The sequence below is a fragment of the Telmatherina bonti genome, assembly GCF_933228915.1.
Source record: "Telmatherina bonti genome assembly, chromosome: 22".
Taxonomy (NCBI): Eukaryota; Metazoa; Chordata; class Actinopteri; order Atheriniformes; family Telmatherinidae; genus Telmatherina; species Telmatherina bonti.
In genome coordinates, this window is record NC_136631.1 from 8,919,949 (window position 1) to 8,933,375 (window position 13,427).

At 40.5% G+C, this 13,427-nt stretch overlaps 1 protein-coding gene across 1 annotated transcript in view; it reads right to left on the minus strand.

Moving 5' to 3' along the window:
- rock2a (rho-associated, coiled-coil containing protein kinase 2a) overlaps positions 1–13,427 on the minus strand; it is a 60,832-nt gene that overhangs the window by 20,106 nt on the left and 27,299 nt on the right. The window contains exons 8-13 of the mRNA XM_079262652.1: positions 10,679–10,770; positions 10,201–10,360; positions 10,062–10,113; positions 7,611–7,699; positions 7,467–7,515; positions 7,002–7,137 (exon numbers count right to left, since the gene is read on the minus strand). Of these exons, the coding sequence (XP_079118778.1) occupies positions 7,002–7,137; positions 7,467–7,515; positions 7,611–7,699; positions 10,062–10,113; positions 10,201–10,360; positions 10,679–10,770 (578 nt within the window). The remainder of the gene's footprint in view (positions 1–7,001; positions 7,138–7,466; positions 7,516–7,610; positions 7,700–10,061; positions 10,114–10,200; positions 10,361–10,678; positions 10,771–13,427) is intronic.

Genomic DNA, 13,427 nt, shown 5'->3' on the forward strand with positions numbered 1-13,427 from the left:
AAAAAAAAAAAAAAAAAAAAAAAAAAAAAAAAGTACTTTTTGTCATTTGTCATTAATTAAACTTCTAATTTAATAACGCATCAAATATGGACAGACTGGAACCTACATGTTCAAAAAACTATCTAATTATGATTGTAGTTATTTTATTAGTTAATTTATTTTGGAAATATTGAAAATCTTACATACTCCACCTTTAACAATAAAACAAATTAAAAACAAGCCGTCAGACCAAAACATATAACTCACCCAAAATCAAGCACAGAAACACATCTGATCTTTTTTTTCTTCACACTTAAACCATTAAAATCACATAAAACACGCCCACCTACCAACCCAGTCCCTGGTCTCAAACCCCACAGACAAACCCCAGTCCCCAGTGTCTGCCTTCCTGCAGCCATGACAAAGTGATATCAGGACCAGTCCACACCGGGACACCAGTCATGTCCACAGAGATCACCCCGACCCACCCAGTTAATGGCAGGTCGGGGCACCCACCACAGTGGAGGATCCCAGTAACCCCCCCCAAGACAAGGGCGTTCACCGCAGACCAAGCAGGCCGAGGCTCCGATGCAGAAGATTCCAGTAAAGACAACACTGAGAAATTCAATTAAAAAATAAATCAAATAAATAAATAAAAATAATAGATAAATAGGAGTAGCTGTGTAAAATTTTGCAAAGGTTATAGAAAACAATTTAAATGAAATCTAAAAATAAATGCATAAATAAGCCAAATGACAGATCAGAGCTTCTTCATCGGCTTGAGAGAGAAACGCTCAAACTCTGGTGACGTTTTTAACGTAGTGAGGAGAAGTCTACGTCACGTTCTTGATGAGGGTGTAAACCATATGAGTTTATTAATATGAGATCAGTTTGATGCATTTATGATGTTGGTAAAGCATCTCAGTCATTATAAATGTATAAACTGAATTTCAGAGGTGGAAAGTAACTAATTACATTTAATCACATCACTGTAACCGAGTAGTTTTTGTGAGTAATTAGTAATATTTTAAGTAGCTTTTTAAACAGGTAATTTTACTTTTAGTTCACTACATTTTACTTCAGTACATTAGAAACCTCCCCAGTTCTGAGTAAAAAAAAAAACAATTAAATGCAGGGAAAACTAGAAAAACACCTGGAGAACGCAAACCTCCACCAAGCATATTGATATTAATACCCAACATACACTACTCACAAAAAGTTAGGGATATTTGGCTTTCAGGTGAAATTTATGGTAAATGCAATATGTTCATGCTACAGTGATATAATATCATAAAAGTAAGACATTTAAGTAGAAGGATGCACTACTGATTTCCTCATCTCAAAAAATTCATTCAACACAAAAGGTAACGACAATGGTAGTTACACCACAACAAAAAATTTGAACGTCTCAATATCTCGTCATGTGCCCTTGGAGCATAAATTACAGCTTGACAACGACGTCTCATGCTGTTCACAAGGCAACTTATTGCCTGCTGAGGCATGGCATCCCACTCTTCTTGAAGGGCAGCCCTCAGGTCATTGAGGTTCTGGGGTGCAGGGTTTCGAGCCTCTACACGACGGCTCAGCTGATCCCACAGGTTTTCAATGGGATTCAGGTCTGGAGAGAGTGCAGGCCATTCCATTTGAGGTACACCAGTCTCCAACAGCCGTTCCCTGATGATGCGGCCTCGATGAGCAGGAGCATTGTCGTCCATGAAGATGAAATTAGGCCTGTGCTGTTCATGTAGGGGCACAATCACTGGATTAATGATGTTATTCAGGTAGTATGGGCTTGTCACTGTACCATTCACAAAGTGTAGGGCAGTTCTGTACCAAGTGGACACCCCTGCCCACACTGTAACACCGCCACCACCAAAAGCTCGCCTGGTGACAACAGTGGCTGATGCATAGCGCTCTCCCTGACGTCTCCAACATCGTTGCCGGCCATCATTTCTGCTCAGTGTGAATCGACTTTCATCAGAGAACAGCACTGAGGCCCACTGGTTCCTCGTCCAGCGTAAATGCTCCCTGGCCCATGCAAGACGAAGATGCCTGTGCCTGGTGGTGTGGTCAGGATGCCGCGTGCAGCTCAGGATGGGGGATTGGATCCAAGTCATGACACAATGCAATAAGTTGGTTTCTATTATAGGATATGTATGAATTGGCTCGAAATGATGTGTCTGTTGATTTGTGTATGTAAAGTGTCCTGTGACAACATTGTTGTGAAGTGGCGCTATACAAATAAAGTTGAATTGAATTAAATTGTGAGATCCTCAACATATCCTAAAAATTTGTGTGAGAGAAATTCGTTTGTGTGAGAAAATTCTCAATTAAACTGTTTTAAAGTTCAATAAAAACAGTGTTGGATTGGATTCATGACTTATCCTTTGTTTAGATCAAGTAAGAAAGTAACTTTTACTCAAAGAAAATTTTATGTTTAGTTCTTTTTTTTACTCTAACTCAAGCAGATTTTGACTAGCAGTCAAGCAGTATTTTACTTCCCTATACTGGAAACTTCGCCCCCTTAACAGAATAAAAACATTAATTTAAAAATAAATAAATAAAACCTGAACATAAATCACGCTGAACGCCATGGACCGTCGTTCTCTGCTGCTGATCTACTTCGGTCTCGTTCGACACTCTGAAGGGACACAGCACCGGTTTGCACGAGAGGAATTCTCACTGATAAACTGTTTTAGTTCAATAAAAACAGTGTTGGATTGGATTCATGTTTAGATCAAGTAAGAAAGTAACTTTTACTCAAAGTAAATTTTATGTTTAGTTCTTTTTTTACTTTAAATCAAGCAGATTTTGACTAAAGTATTTTACTTCCCTTTACTCAAAGGAATTAAAACATTAAATGCCTGGAAAAAAGCCTGAACATGAATCACGCTGAACGCCATGGACCGTCCATCTCCGCTGCTGATCTACTTCGGTCTCGTTCGACACTCTGAAGGGACACAGCGCCGGTTTCTCACTGATTAACTGTTTTGTTTATTAAAATTAATGGTGGATTGTTTACATGAAGCGATTGAAAGTAACTAAGTGAGTTTTACTCAACTTAAATTTTAAATTCAGGTTTTTTTTAACTTTTACTCAAGCAGATTTTCGATGGGTACTTTTAGTTTTACTTGGGTAATATTTAAGCAAAGTAAAGATAATTCTACTGGATTACATTTTCCTGTACTATCCCCATCCCTGCTGAATTTCTTCTCTCTGTTTGTGAAACTGTTGACCTCTCATTCAAAGATTTTTTTCCGCTCACGTTCTTCTCCAGACAAACATTTCCAACCCATCAACACTCTCGGACAAGAACAGCTCAACCCGAAGGATGAAACCCAAACTCCTGCAACCCAGGATAAGTTTAAAGCTAGATTTATGGTGAGAAGGCTTCCTCTCAGACGCTCCTGTTGGCCTGCAGTGAGATAAATGGGACTAAATATTTTCTTGGATATGGCAGCTCCGGGCAACAACACTGTTTAACAAACATGTCTTGACAGTTTAAAAGAGACGTAAACAATGCCGCATTAGCTGTGCAGCCTTTTCCAGTTTGTAACAGCTGGAAGTAGCTACACTTCCCCACACACAGGCTGGGCTGAAGACCACCAGTTAACATAAACACCAATAAAAAAAAAATAAAAAAAAATAAATAAATAAATAAAATAATAAAAAATAATAATAATAAAAAATAAATAAAATAATAATAATAATAATAATAAATAAATAAATAAAAATAAAATAAAAAAAGAAACAAAAAAGAAAAAAAAGAAAAAAATTACATTAAATTAATAAACAAAAAAAAAACCCCAAAAAAACAAACATACAATAATCTGCATCACCAGTAGCATGTCCAAGTTTTACGTTTGTTATACTGGCTACACTTACAAGTCACTGTATGAGGTTTAACTTGTCAACACGAACATCTAATTAGCCAACCAAATGTCAGCAACTCAATGCATTTAGTCATGATGTGGTTAAGACTGGCTGGAGATGAGAGGAAAGCAAAACAAAGTCAGATAAGCACTGGTTCCAACCAAGGCGAGCTTAATAGCATCTCTGAACACATAACCTGGGCTACAGCACCAGAAGACCCATCAGGTGTCACTCCTGGCACAGGAGGCTTCACTTCACACAGACTCACCAAACCTGGACAACAGAAGACGGACAAATGCTGCCTGGTCTGATCCGGCGGGGCAAAACCAACCGTCTACCAACATGAAAGTCTGTGGATCAGCTCTCCGGACTACATGCTGACGTGTTTGTCGGGGCATAAATGTGTGTGAGAGGTGGAAAACACTTGGTTTAATAGCAATGACAGAATGGTAAAAGTGCTGTGTGAGTGTGGTGATCAGGTGACATGTAGTGTAAAAACACATCGGGCGGCCTGGGAATGTGCCAGAAAAGCATTAAATAAGTACAGTCTATTTGCTATGAGTCTATAGGGCTGGGCGATATGACCACAACCTCATATCCCGATACAGCTCATTTTATATCCCCGTAACGACATACATGATGATATAAAACTGTTTGTAATGTTGTGTCAGTCATCAGTTATGTGTCATATGTTGGTTGTCAACGGCAGCAGTGATCTCCTTCCATCTGGGGGAACTATGGTCGTATGACGTTCCACAGGTAAAAGGCTGCTGCAGCGTTTGTGTCTGGAGTTTATTATGAGCTTTCATCTCCATTTGACGCTGCTTTTGCTCGTTGACTCTATTCTTTATTCTGTATTCTTTATCCTGATTCCTGCGCAGGTGATAAAATGAGTCAGTTGTGTTGGAGTCTGTTGTTGGGACTGTGAGCTAGTCTGTTGTCGGTTCCACGTCGGTCTTTTTATATCCAAACTGCATCCATGCCACAGAAATTTCCCTCTTTTAGTAACAAGCTCATCAGTTTGGGTTGGCTGCTCATCTTTTAGTAAGTTATCCTGCTCTGAAACACGTCTGCTACCGTCTTCCTCCATGTTTGTTTATGTATTGCAGGGTGCCGTAAAGCGGTTTTTAAAGTAAAAGGAGTAAAGCACCATATTGTGGCGTAAACGATAGAGCCTCACATGAAACGACTGACATTTTCTTTCGTCCAAACGATATAATATCATATCCATGAGCCCTATGAGTCTACTATGAATTTCTCTTGTATCAACAGTCCAGGCTGATGGCAGTGTTACGGTGTGGGGAATATTTCTGGGCATCCATCATCATCACTGTACTCCAGTGGCCTCTAAAGGCAGCAGATCTCAATCCCAGTTGAGCACCTCTGGATTGCAGTTTAACGGGAGATCCTCATAATGGATGTGCAGCCGACAAACCTGCAGCATCTCTGTGTGATGCTTTTATGTCAATGGCCACGGTTGTATGAAGCTTTTAAATTCTGAAATATTTATTCATTCATTAATTTCCCATACTGCTTAGTCTGATGAAGCTGGAGTCTCTTCCACTAATCATCAGGCAAGAGGCGGGGAACACCCTGGACATGTCGTCCGTCAATTCTGAATCAATTACGCAGAATTAATGTATCATTCTTCAAGTTTACATGGAAATAATAATTCTGATTAGAGTTAATCTGCCTTTGCTTAATTGGGAAGTTTCTTTTAATCACCACCAGAAAGAAATCCAATTCTTGCTTCTTTTCTTTTTGGCTGCAACATGGAAAAATAATAAAGAAAAATATTTGCTTTTATATTTATTATTAATTCTAAAGCAAAAACTCGACAAGAGCATTATGCTGTACTTTTTTCAGCAGCTGCGGGGGAGAAGGAAGATAGATTACCTGAGACGGGAGGCAGAAAACTGCACAGAATATGTGTGTCTCATCGTGACGGGACGAGGTAGCGAGCATGTCCGGAAGAAAACGGAATTAACTTAAAGCAGAGGAATTAACTTGAAACAGATGAATTAATCTATTTAGTTTTCAAATGGGAATAAACAACACTTACTTTGGAATTAAGTTTAATTCGGAATTGTCATTTTCATTCAGAATTAGGGGTTTACATGGTCATTTTGCTTCTCTTTTTTAATTAAATTAAAAATGTAATTTTATTCTGGATTTAAACGTGGCTAATATGCAGCAACATTTCAGAGGAAAGCAGCAACAGCTTGGTCTGTGCAACCAGGGATTACCACAGTTCAGAAGGAAAAAGAGAGTCCACCCTGGATGATTCTTTGACAACAGCACGGTGTGCCCTTCTGCCTTTAATCAGCCCTGCATGTTCAGAGACTGGCCGATGCAGATTATGCAGATAACTCCTGAGAATCAGTCAGATGAACTGGTTTAACAACCAATAAGTCACCTCCGCTGTGTAAAGGGTGAAAGACAGCCTTAACTCTACCTGCCAGGCTGTTTCCCACCCAGCCAAACATACCTGACACAGTGACCCAGCATGAAAACAAGCTGCAGGTCACGATGATGTGTCACTTTACAGATTTAACAGCACAAATCTGTAAAGTGAAGAAACCTTTTAGATCAGAGGTGAAGTTTCACAAAGTGTCCAGGTGAGGGCAGCGTTGTCCGCATTTCAGTCGGAGAAGTTCCAGCTAATAATCTAAACAGCAAATGTAAACAGAACCAACTAAATGGCACATTAAGAGGTCTGTTTACCAAACTGTTTCATTGTATTGCTACAAATAATTATTATATTGTAAAACAGGGCAAACATGGCATTGACTCCTTGTTGTGATCATTATTCAGATGCAATAAGAGGCAGATGAAGGAATTGACAACCTATAAAACAGAGGTGTCCAGCTCCGGTCCTCGAGGGCCAGAATCCTGCAGGTTTTCTATGTATCCCTGCTCAGACACACCTGATTCAAATTAATTAGTAGTAGAGCTTAATCAGTTGTGTACGTCATTGGCTGTTTGATCCATTTAGTGGAAGCTAGATGTGTTGGAACAGGAATACATGGGAAACCTGCAGGACAGCGGCCCTCGAGGACCGACTTTGGACACCCCTGCTATAAAATATGTGTAAGTAATCAAGCAGTACTTTGTTTATGTGTGCAGACTCTACAGGGTGCGTTTGGTACCTTCATTCTCCAGGCAGCGCTTCCTGTCGGCCTCGCTCTCCGCCTTGCGGTGGCTCTCCAGGCTCTTGTGCTGCAGCAGGGCCTTTTCTCTCTCCAGCTGTCTCAGACAGGACTCCAAGTTCTTCCTGCTGTTCACCTGAAATCAATCACAAAAGACTTTCTCGGCTTCTGCAACGATAATGTGATTCCACGACGCACATTATGAGAAATTACTTCCAAAAAATCCTCCTGGGGATTAACATTCATCCAATCTCTGCATCTTTTTTGATCGATTTGACATTTTCACCTGAAATAAGGCAAATTGTAATTGTGAAATAACGCAAATTTGCCGTTTCTAGGAAATAGGCGAGGAGGCTTATGGAATCCCAACAGGAAAGGTGGGTCATTACACCCCCAATTATTACAAGTAAGACTAGAGCAGCAGGTATTTAAGGAATCTGAGACAGCGACGAGTGATTAACCCACCTCTTCTTCAAGTTCCTTCGTCATTTTTTCAAGACGGCTGGTGGCAGTTCTGCAGAGAGAAAGACGCCATGAATTAATACAATTTTAACATTTAAAGTCACTGTTCTCAGCATGAAAAGGAACATCATCATCTTTATCTTGCACCTGTATTTGTGCTCAAGATCGTCTTTGAGCTGCTTGTCGTTATTCAGCTGCACCTCCATGTTGCGGAGTTTCTTCTGAAGAGCTGCTGACTGAAAACAGACAAAACATCAACCGGTTGCACGTGGCCTACAACGAACTAATCACGTCAGGAGCAGAAAAATGAATAGAAGTTATGCAAACTTTCATCTGAGCCGGCAGCTGGAACAAATGTCTCCCCGAAGGTGTTTACAGAGGGGTGACTTTAAAGTCGGGACAGATAAAGTTTTGCACTGAAACCAAAGATGAATAATCGTGTGCTGCTCCTCCTCTCAGCCTGGCAGTCATGAAATCCTCCAGTAACATAACATACCGGTATGTTTCTCCAGGACCAAACATACCATCATTTATATGCATGTGCACAAGCCTTGAGCCGTCCTTAATTTCTCTATACGCTGCCATGGAAATGAGAAACAGGTGCAGGAATCTACTGAAACGTGAAAACAATGACGAAAATGCAAAACTCGAGTTTAGTGTTACTTGAGTGTTCTTTCATTCTTTCATGCAGCCTGAATCGGACTTCTTGATGGACTTCTCTAAGCTCTTCCTTTGATGTTGGCTGTCAAGGTGATCTAACCGTCCTTTAATATTGTTAAATACCACAAAGAACACAATGCCACTGGTTTCCAGTCCATGTTTTGTGTCATGTGACACACCTCAGCCTTTTCTCCCAGTTTCCCCATCCTTAAATTGTGACCAGTTCTAATGAGGTTTAAGCCACCAGTAAATGCATCAGCTGAAGAGCCGGGTGCATCTTTCAGATCTTGTATCAGGTTTTTGTTGGAACTGTTCCTACTTCATGAGGTCCCCAACTCCGGCCCTCCAGGGCCACAACTCTGCAACTTTTATGTGTATGCCTGCTCCAACACATCTGACTCAAACTAATTTTGCAGAACTTCATTGTCTGTTGGATCCATTTAGGAAGCCAGGTGTGTTGGAGCAGGGATAGATAAAAAACCTGTGCACCCCCGTCTTAAGGACATCCCCTTCAGATCCTGTTTATGTGCTGAAGATGGTTCCTTTTCCTCCTGGCTCCTTTAGTCTTCAACACGTCCGGTGTTCGCGGCACTCCACGCTGACAAGCTAAATTTTCAGCTCTTTAATTATCGCCTTGTTTTACAGAAATGCTATCCTCAACACTTAATAGATGCAACAAAAGCAATGCTATTAACTTTGGCATCTTTTTTTTTTTTTCATAAGCTACGTTAAGAGTCAATTTCGCACTGGTTAAAATTTCTAAAACAGAAATGTTTGATATATTCAAACTCATGCAGTAGGGCTGCTCGATTATGACAAAAATTATAATCAGGATTATTTTGACTGACATTGAGATCTCGATTATTTAACACGATTATCCAGTATTTTTAAACAACGCTGCGCGTCGTGGTGTTCTAGACTCCGTGTCGCGCATTATAACCGTCTAATGCACGGTTCAGAGTTGTTTAATTACCGCTTATATAGGAACTATTTTATGTTGGCCTGGATGTACGTTTTATACCAAACAACCGCTGTCAGGCTGCAGCTCGTTTCTCTTGTTCACCTGCTAAAAGACAGCTGATCTGAACCGTTGCTATGGTAACGCCCCGTAACGAAGGGATATTACAGTGTTTAACTCACCGAACTATGTATAGGAAAATAATGCATCCAGTTGTCACTGACAACGGTATAAACTATGTTTAGGTGAACTTCCACAACCTACTGCAGTTATTCTACATGGACCTGCAGCCGGAGCCGACTGAGACTGGCCGCCTGGGAGTGCTTTAGGACGGGAGAGGCTCCCGCTGCTCCTTCCTTACAGTAACTGCAGAACAATATGTGCCTTCAAGTCAGTCGCCAAAACACCAGAAAAGTCTCTAATAACTCCAGTAAAAGTTGCTAGATTTGTCGCTTTTAACAAAAAAAGTCTCCAGATTTAGCGAGAAAGTCTCCAAGTTGGCAACAGTGTCTGAATGAAAGCAAAGCGGCTGTGGGAGGAGTTTACAGCACAGCGCTGCAACGCCAGAGACGCTCGATTAGCAGCTGAAGACAGCAGGAGAGGAAACTGCAGAGAGAAAAATAATCACACCCTTTTATTTTTATCATCGTTGAAAACCCAGATTGTAACTGAGATTAAAATACGATCAATCACCCAGCTCGTTCGTGTACTTGTTCTCCATATTGGTCCCTGATCAACGTTTTCTGGAGTGAAGTCAATAAGAGACCCTATATTATGGATCAGCAACATTAAAAGCAGCTTAAGTATTTCTGTGCAGCAGAGAACACTTAAACTCTAACAAAGTGTGAATAAATCACTGGATTGGGGAAAGAAATCCCCCTCTGAGTCATTTCCATTATAATCCACGGCTGACATCATTATGAGGCCTGTTCTGATGATGGAAACAAACACCTCGCGGTTATTATGTGTGAAGTATTTACCTCTCCTTTTGAATTCTCAATCACTGATGAATTATTGGCAGAATTCAGCAACCTGAAGAAAGAAAGAATAAAATCAACACAGAGAGATAAATAAATCCACTAAAATCGTCAGAAATCAAAGGAGTAATGGAGGATTTACTGGTTTTCTTTGAAGTAGGTGAAGCCAACAAATGGTAACTGATTTCCAACAAAAGCCTTGGGCGTGGGGAAGGTCTCCACGTCGCCTTTGTCGTCTTCTATCTCGTCGAAGTTGCTGGTGTCGATGTCGCTGCTCAGCTCTGGGACCACCGGGGCTACCGCTGGCGGGAACAAGATGGAGGGGAAAAAGGTAAGTGTGAACTGCTAGAAGAAGGAAGAACAACGTAAACATGATTTCAGTCTGATGATGAATTTCAATGTTCTACTTGATAAAGAAATTCCCGTAGACATTCATCATACATTGTAATCCCCACTTTAACGTAAGGACCCTCTTGACCTGCAGCTCATACTGAAACACAAAAAAAGCTCTTCACAAACCTCCTCTGTCCACTTCTGTAAACTCTAGACTTCATTCTGTTGACTCAAGTTATCCAGAAGGTAACTCGCTAAGTACATCCGAACCAGGTCATGATACTAACTGTCTCTGATGGTGTCGAAGGTCCACTGGTCGTTCTTGAAGAAAGGATGTCGTTTAATCTCCTCCACGCCGTTTCTGCCCAATCGCACCTCCCTCAAAACAAAGAACCATCAGGATGAAAAACATACCTGGCACAGGATTAAACATGTGAACAAGTTGTAAAATCAAATCAAATCAAAGATACTTTTTTCATCCCAGAGGGGAAATTCAAGGTTCATGTCAGGAGCGTCCAAGGTTAGACATGCAGACATTTACATTTGACAAGTTTACAGAACAAACTGATACTGCAAAAGAAAATCATGACAAATAAAGTGCATCTACTTTCAACTGAAAGGAAAAAGAAAATAATTTTTGACACTTTTTTAGGACACTTTTTGAAGCTATAGTGGAGAGGAGGACTCTCACCAAGCTTTTGTCTATCCTGGATAATCCTGACCACCTTCTCCACCCTGTACTGGTTGGACAGCGGAGCGCCTTTTCCAAAAGGCTCAGACAGCTTCGCTGTCACACGGACCGTCACAGAAAATCATTCCTGCCCACCTCAATAAGACTCTTCAATGCTTCTTCCTTGTGTCTTAGATAACACAATGTTACCAATGTGACTTATCTCATCTCTACCGTTTTGCAAATACTTTAAATTTTATACTGTTCTGTTGTTGTGTTATAAACACAATTATACATGGAACTACTAAATTTCCCAAGTTGGGATTATTAAAGTACTTCTATTTTTAAAAAACTAAAATGGTCATTCAATGTTAATCAAGCCTTAAAATATAGTAAATGCTGCGTTTCATGACCATAAAACATAACAAACATACAGTCACTGAGCTAAACCAAGATTCAGTTATTTAATAGCTTGTTGAAACACATTTAGTAGTAAAGTTTGAAATAATATTTTCTGTATGTATCAGTTTTTTACATGGTTGTGGAGGAGTTTTTGTCGACTCTTCGGTACAATGTTGCTTCAGTTTACTGAGGTCTGTAGTATTTATTTTATTCCAAACTCTCTTCAGGTCTCGCCACAGTATTTTCAGGCCTTCTAGTCGAGCTTTAGCTGCTGTACTGATGGCATCACAATTTACAGAGGAGTTCAGGGTTAACGCCTTGGTTGAAAAAGTGTACAGGGCTGCAAAACAACCCCATATTATCAACCCTCCACCACCGTGCTTGGTAGTTGGCATGACGTGTTTGTGCTGATTAGGCCTGTCGTAATAAGTAATAAATTGATTAATCGCACGATAAGAAAAAATAAGTTTGCCGGACACTATAATTTTCATTTGTCTTTCTTTTCTCGTGTCCCATTTGTTTTAAGACAATATTAACTAAACACAGCAATACAGCAAGCGTCCATCTGCACGTCAAACACTGCAATTTTCCCAGCTGTGAAAAAAGACCTTAGACAGGTTAGCTCCATGTTCCCGACAGCCGACGATTCATGAGGTGTTTAACCGATAGATAAATCCCAACAGGACGGTGCAGCATGGCGTGCACTCAGACAACATGGTTGGTAAAGCCACACTGCCCTTTAATATTGTTAAAAAGGCGACATTTTGAAAAATGTTGCAAACATTTTATAGCCAGTATGATCTGTCTGGATGAACATACATGTTACAAACAGCATTTCCACAACTTTACAATGACATGAAAAATGACACTGAAGGAAATCAACATTCAACTTTACCATTCCACCTCTGTTCAAGTCCAAACATGACCCCTTATATGAGCTTTACCATCCTCTATGTAACTGTGTTACATGGTGTTTAGAGACCATATGTTCCAGATAACCACGTTACCAATAACCCCATGTAGCCTTAGTTTTATGAAGTAAAACCAACTCAAGTCATTTATGTCTTCTGTACTGCATGCCGCGTTTTATTTCTTCTATTGCGCCCGCCATTTTTCTGATTGGTTTACTCCGCGCTTGTTTGTCCTGCCCTAGAAATCCATTGATGTGACTACCAGACTCTACGCTGGTACAGCAAGCAAGTCTGGCTTGCCAGGCTACGGACATCCATCCCTGAGAAGATCAGCAGCCTTGTTGAACGTTTCCACTTGTGAATAATTTCTCTTGTTGTGGGCTGACGGACTCCAAACACTTTGGAAAACAAGAAAACAGTGTGGATGCAGAGCTCCGCTGTGAGGACAGTTCGGGTGCAGGTTTCACTCTCAGGCCACCTTCACCGTACAGCAGGAAGAAACAACTGTCTCCTAATGTCCGTACTATTCATGAACCCTCATTTACGGCGTAGGGCTGCACAATGGAGCAGACTATCTAGTGCAGTCAGTCTGTGGGCGATTCGGACACTGAGCTGGCTTTTTCTTTCTTGTTGCAGCTGTCACCACGGCAACCACGAGGCGTGTGAAGAACACTGAAAATATTTAATTCCTCATATTCTATCCTTTCTTGGATATATTTTCAATTTAAAAAGGCCTAAACTGTTTGTTTTTAACCTGGTTTGACGTTTGTGTCATTTGCAGCAGTTTGAGCTCCTACCTGTGAGCCTAACGCTGCATTGTGGTTTATCTTGACCTGTCTAGTGAACATACATTTTAAGGTGCATCTTTAGTACACTACTTTTTCTCTCTCTGGACTTTCAGACACCCTTAAAAAATGGTGTGATCACTATATAGGGCACTATGTAAGGAACAGTGTCGACAATTCACAGACAACCAAAAACTTTTCAAAATAAGTTGCATTCTGCAACTGATGATTACTTTTCTAAATAAAATGCACTGACGCTGGTGTTCCA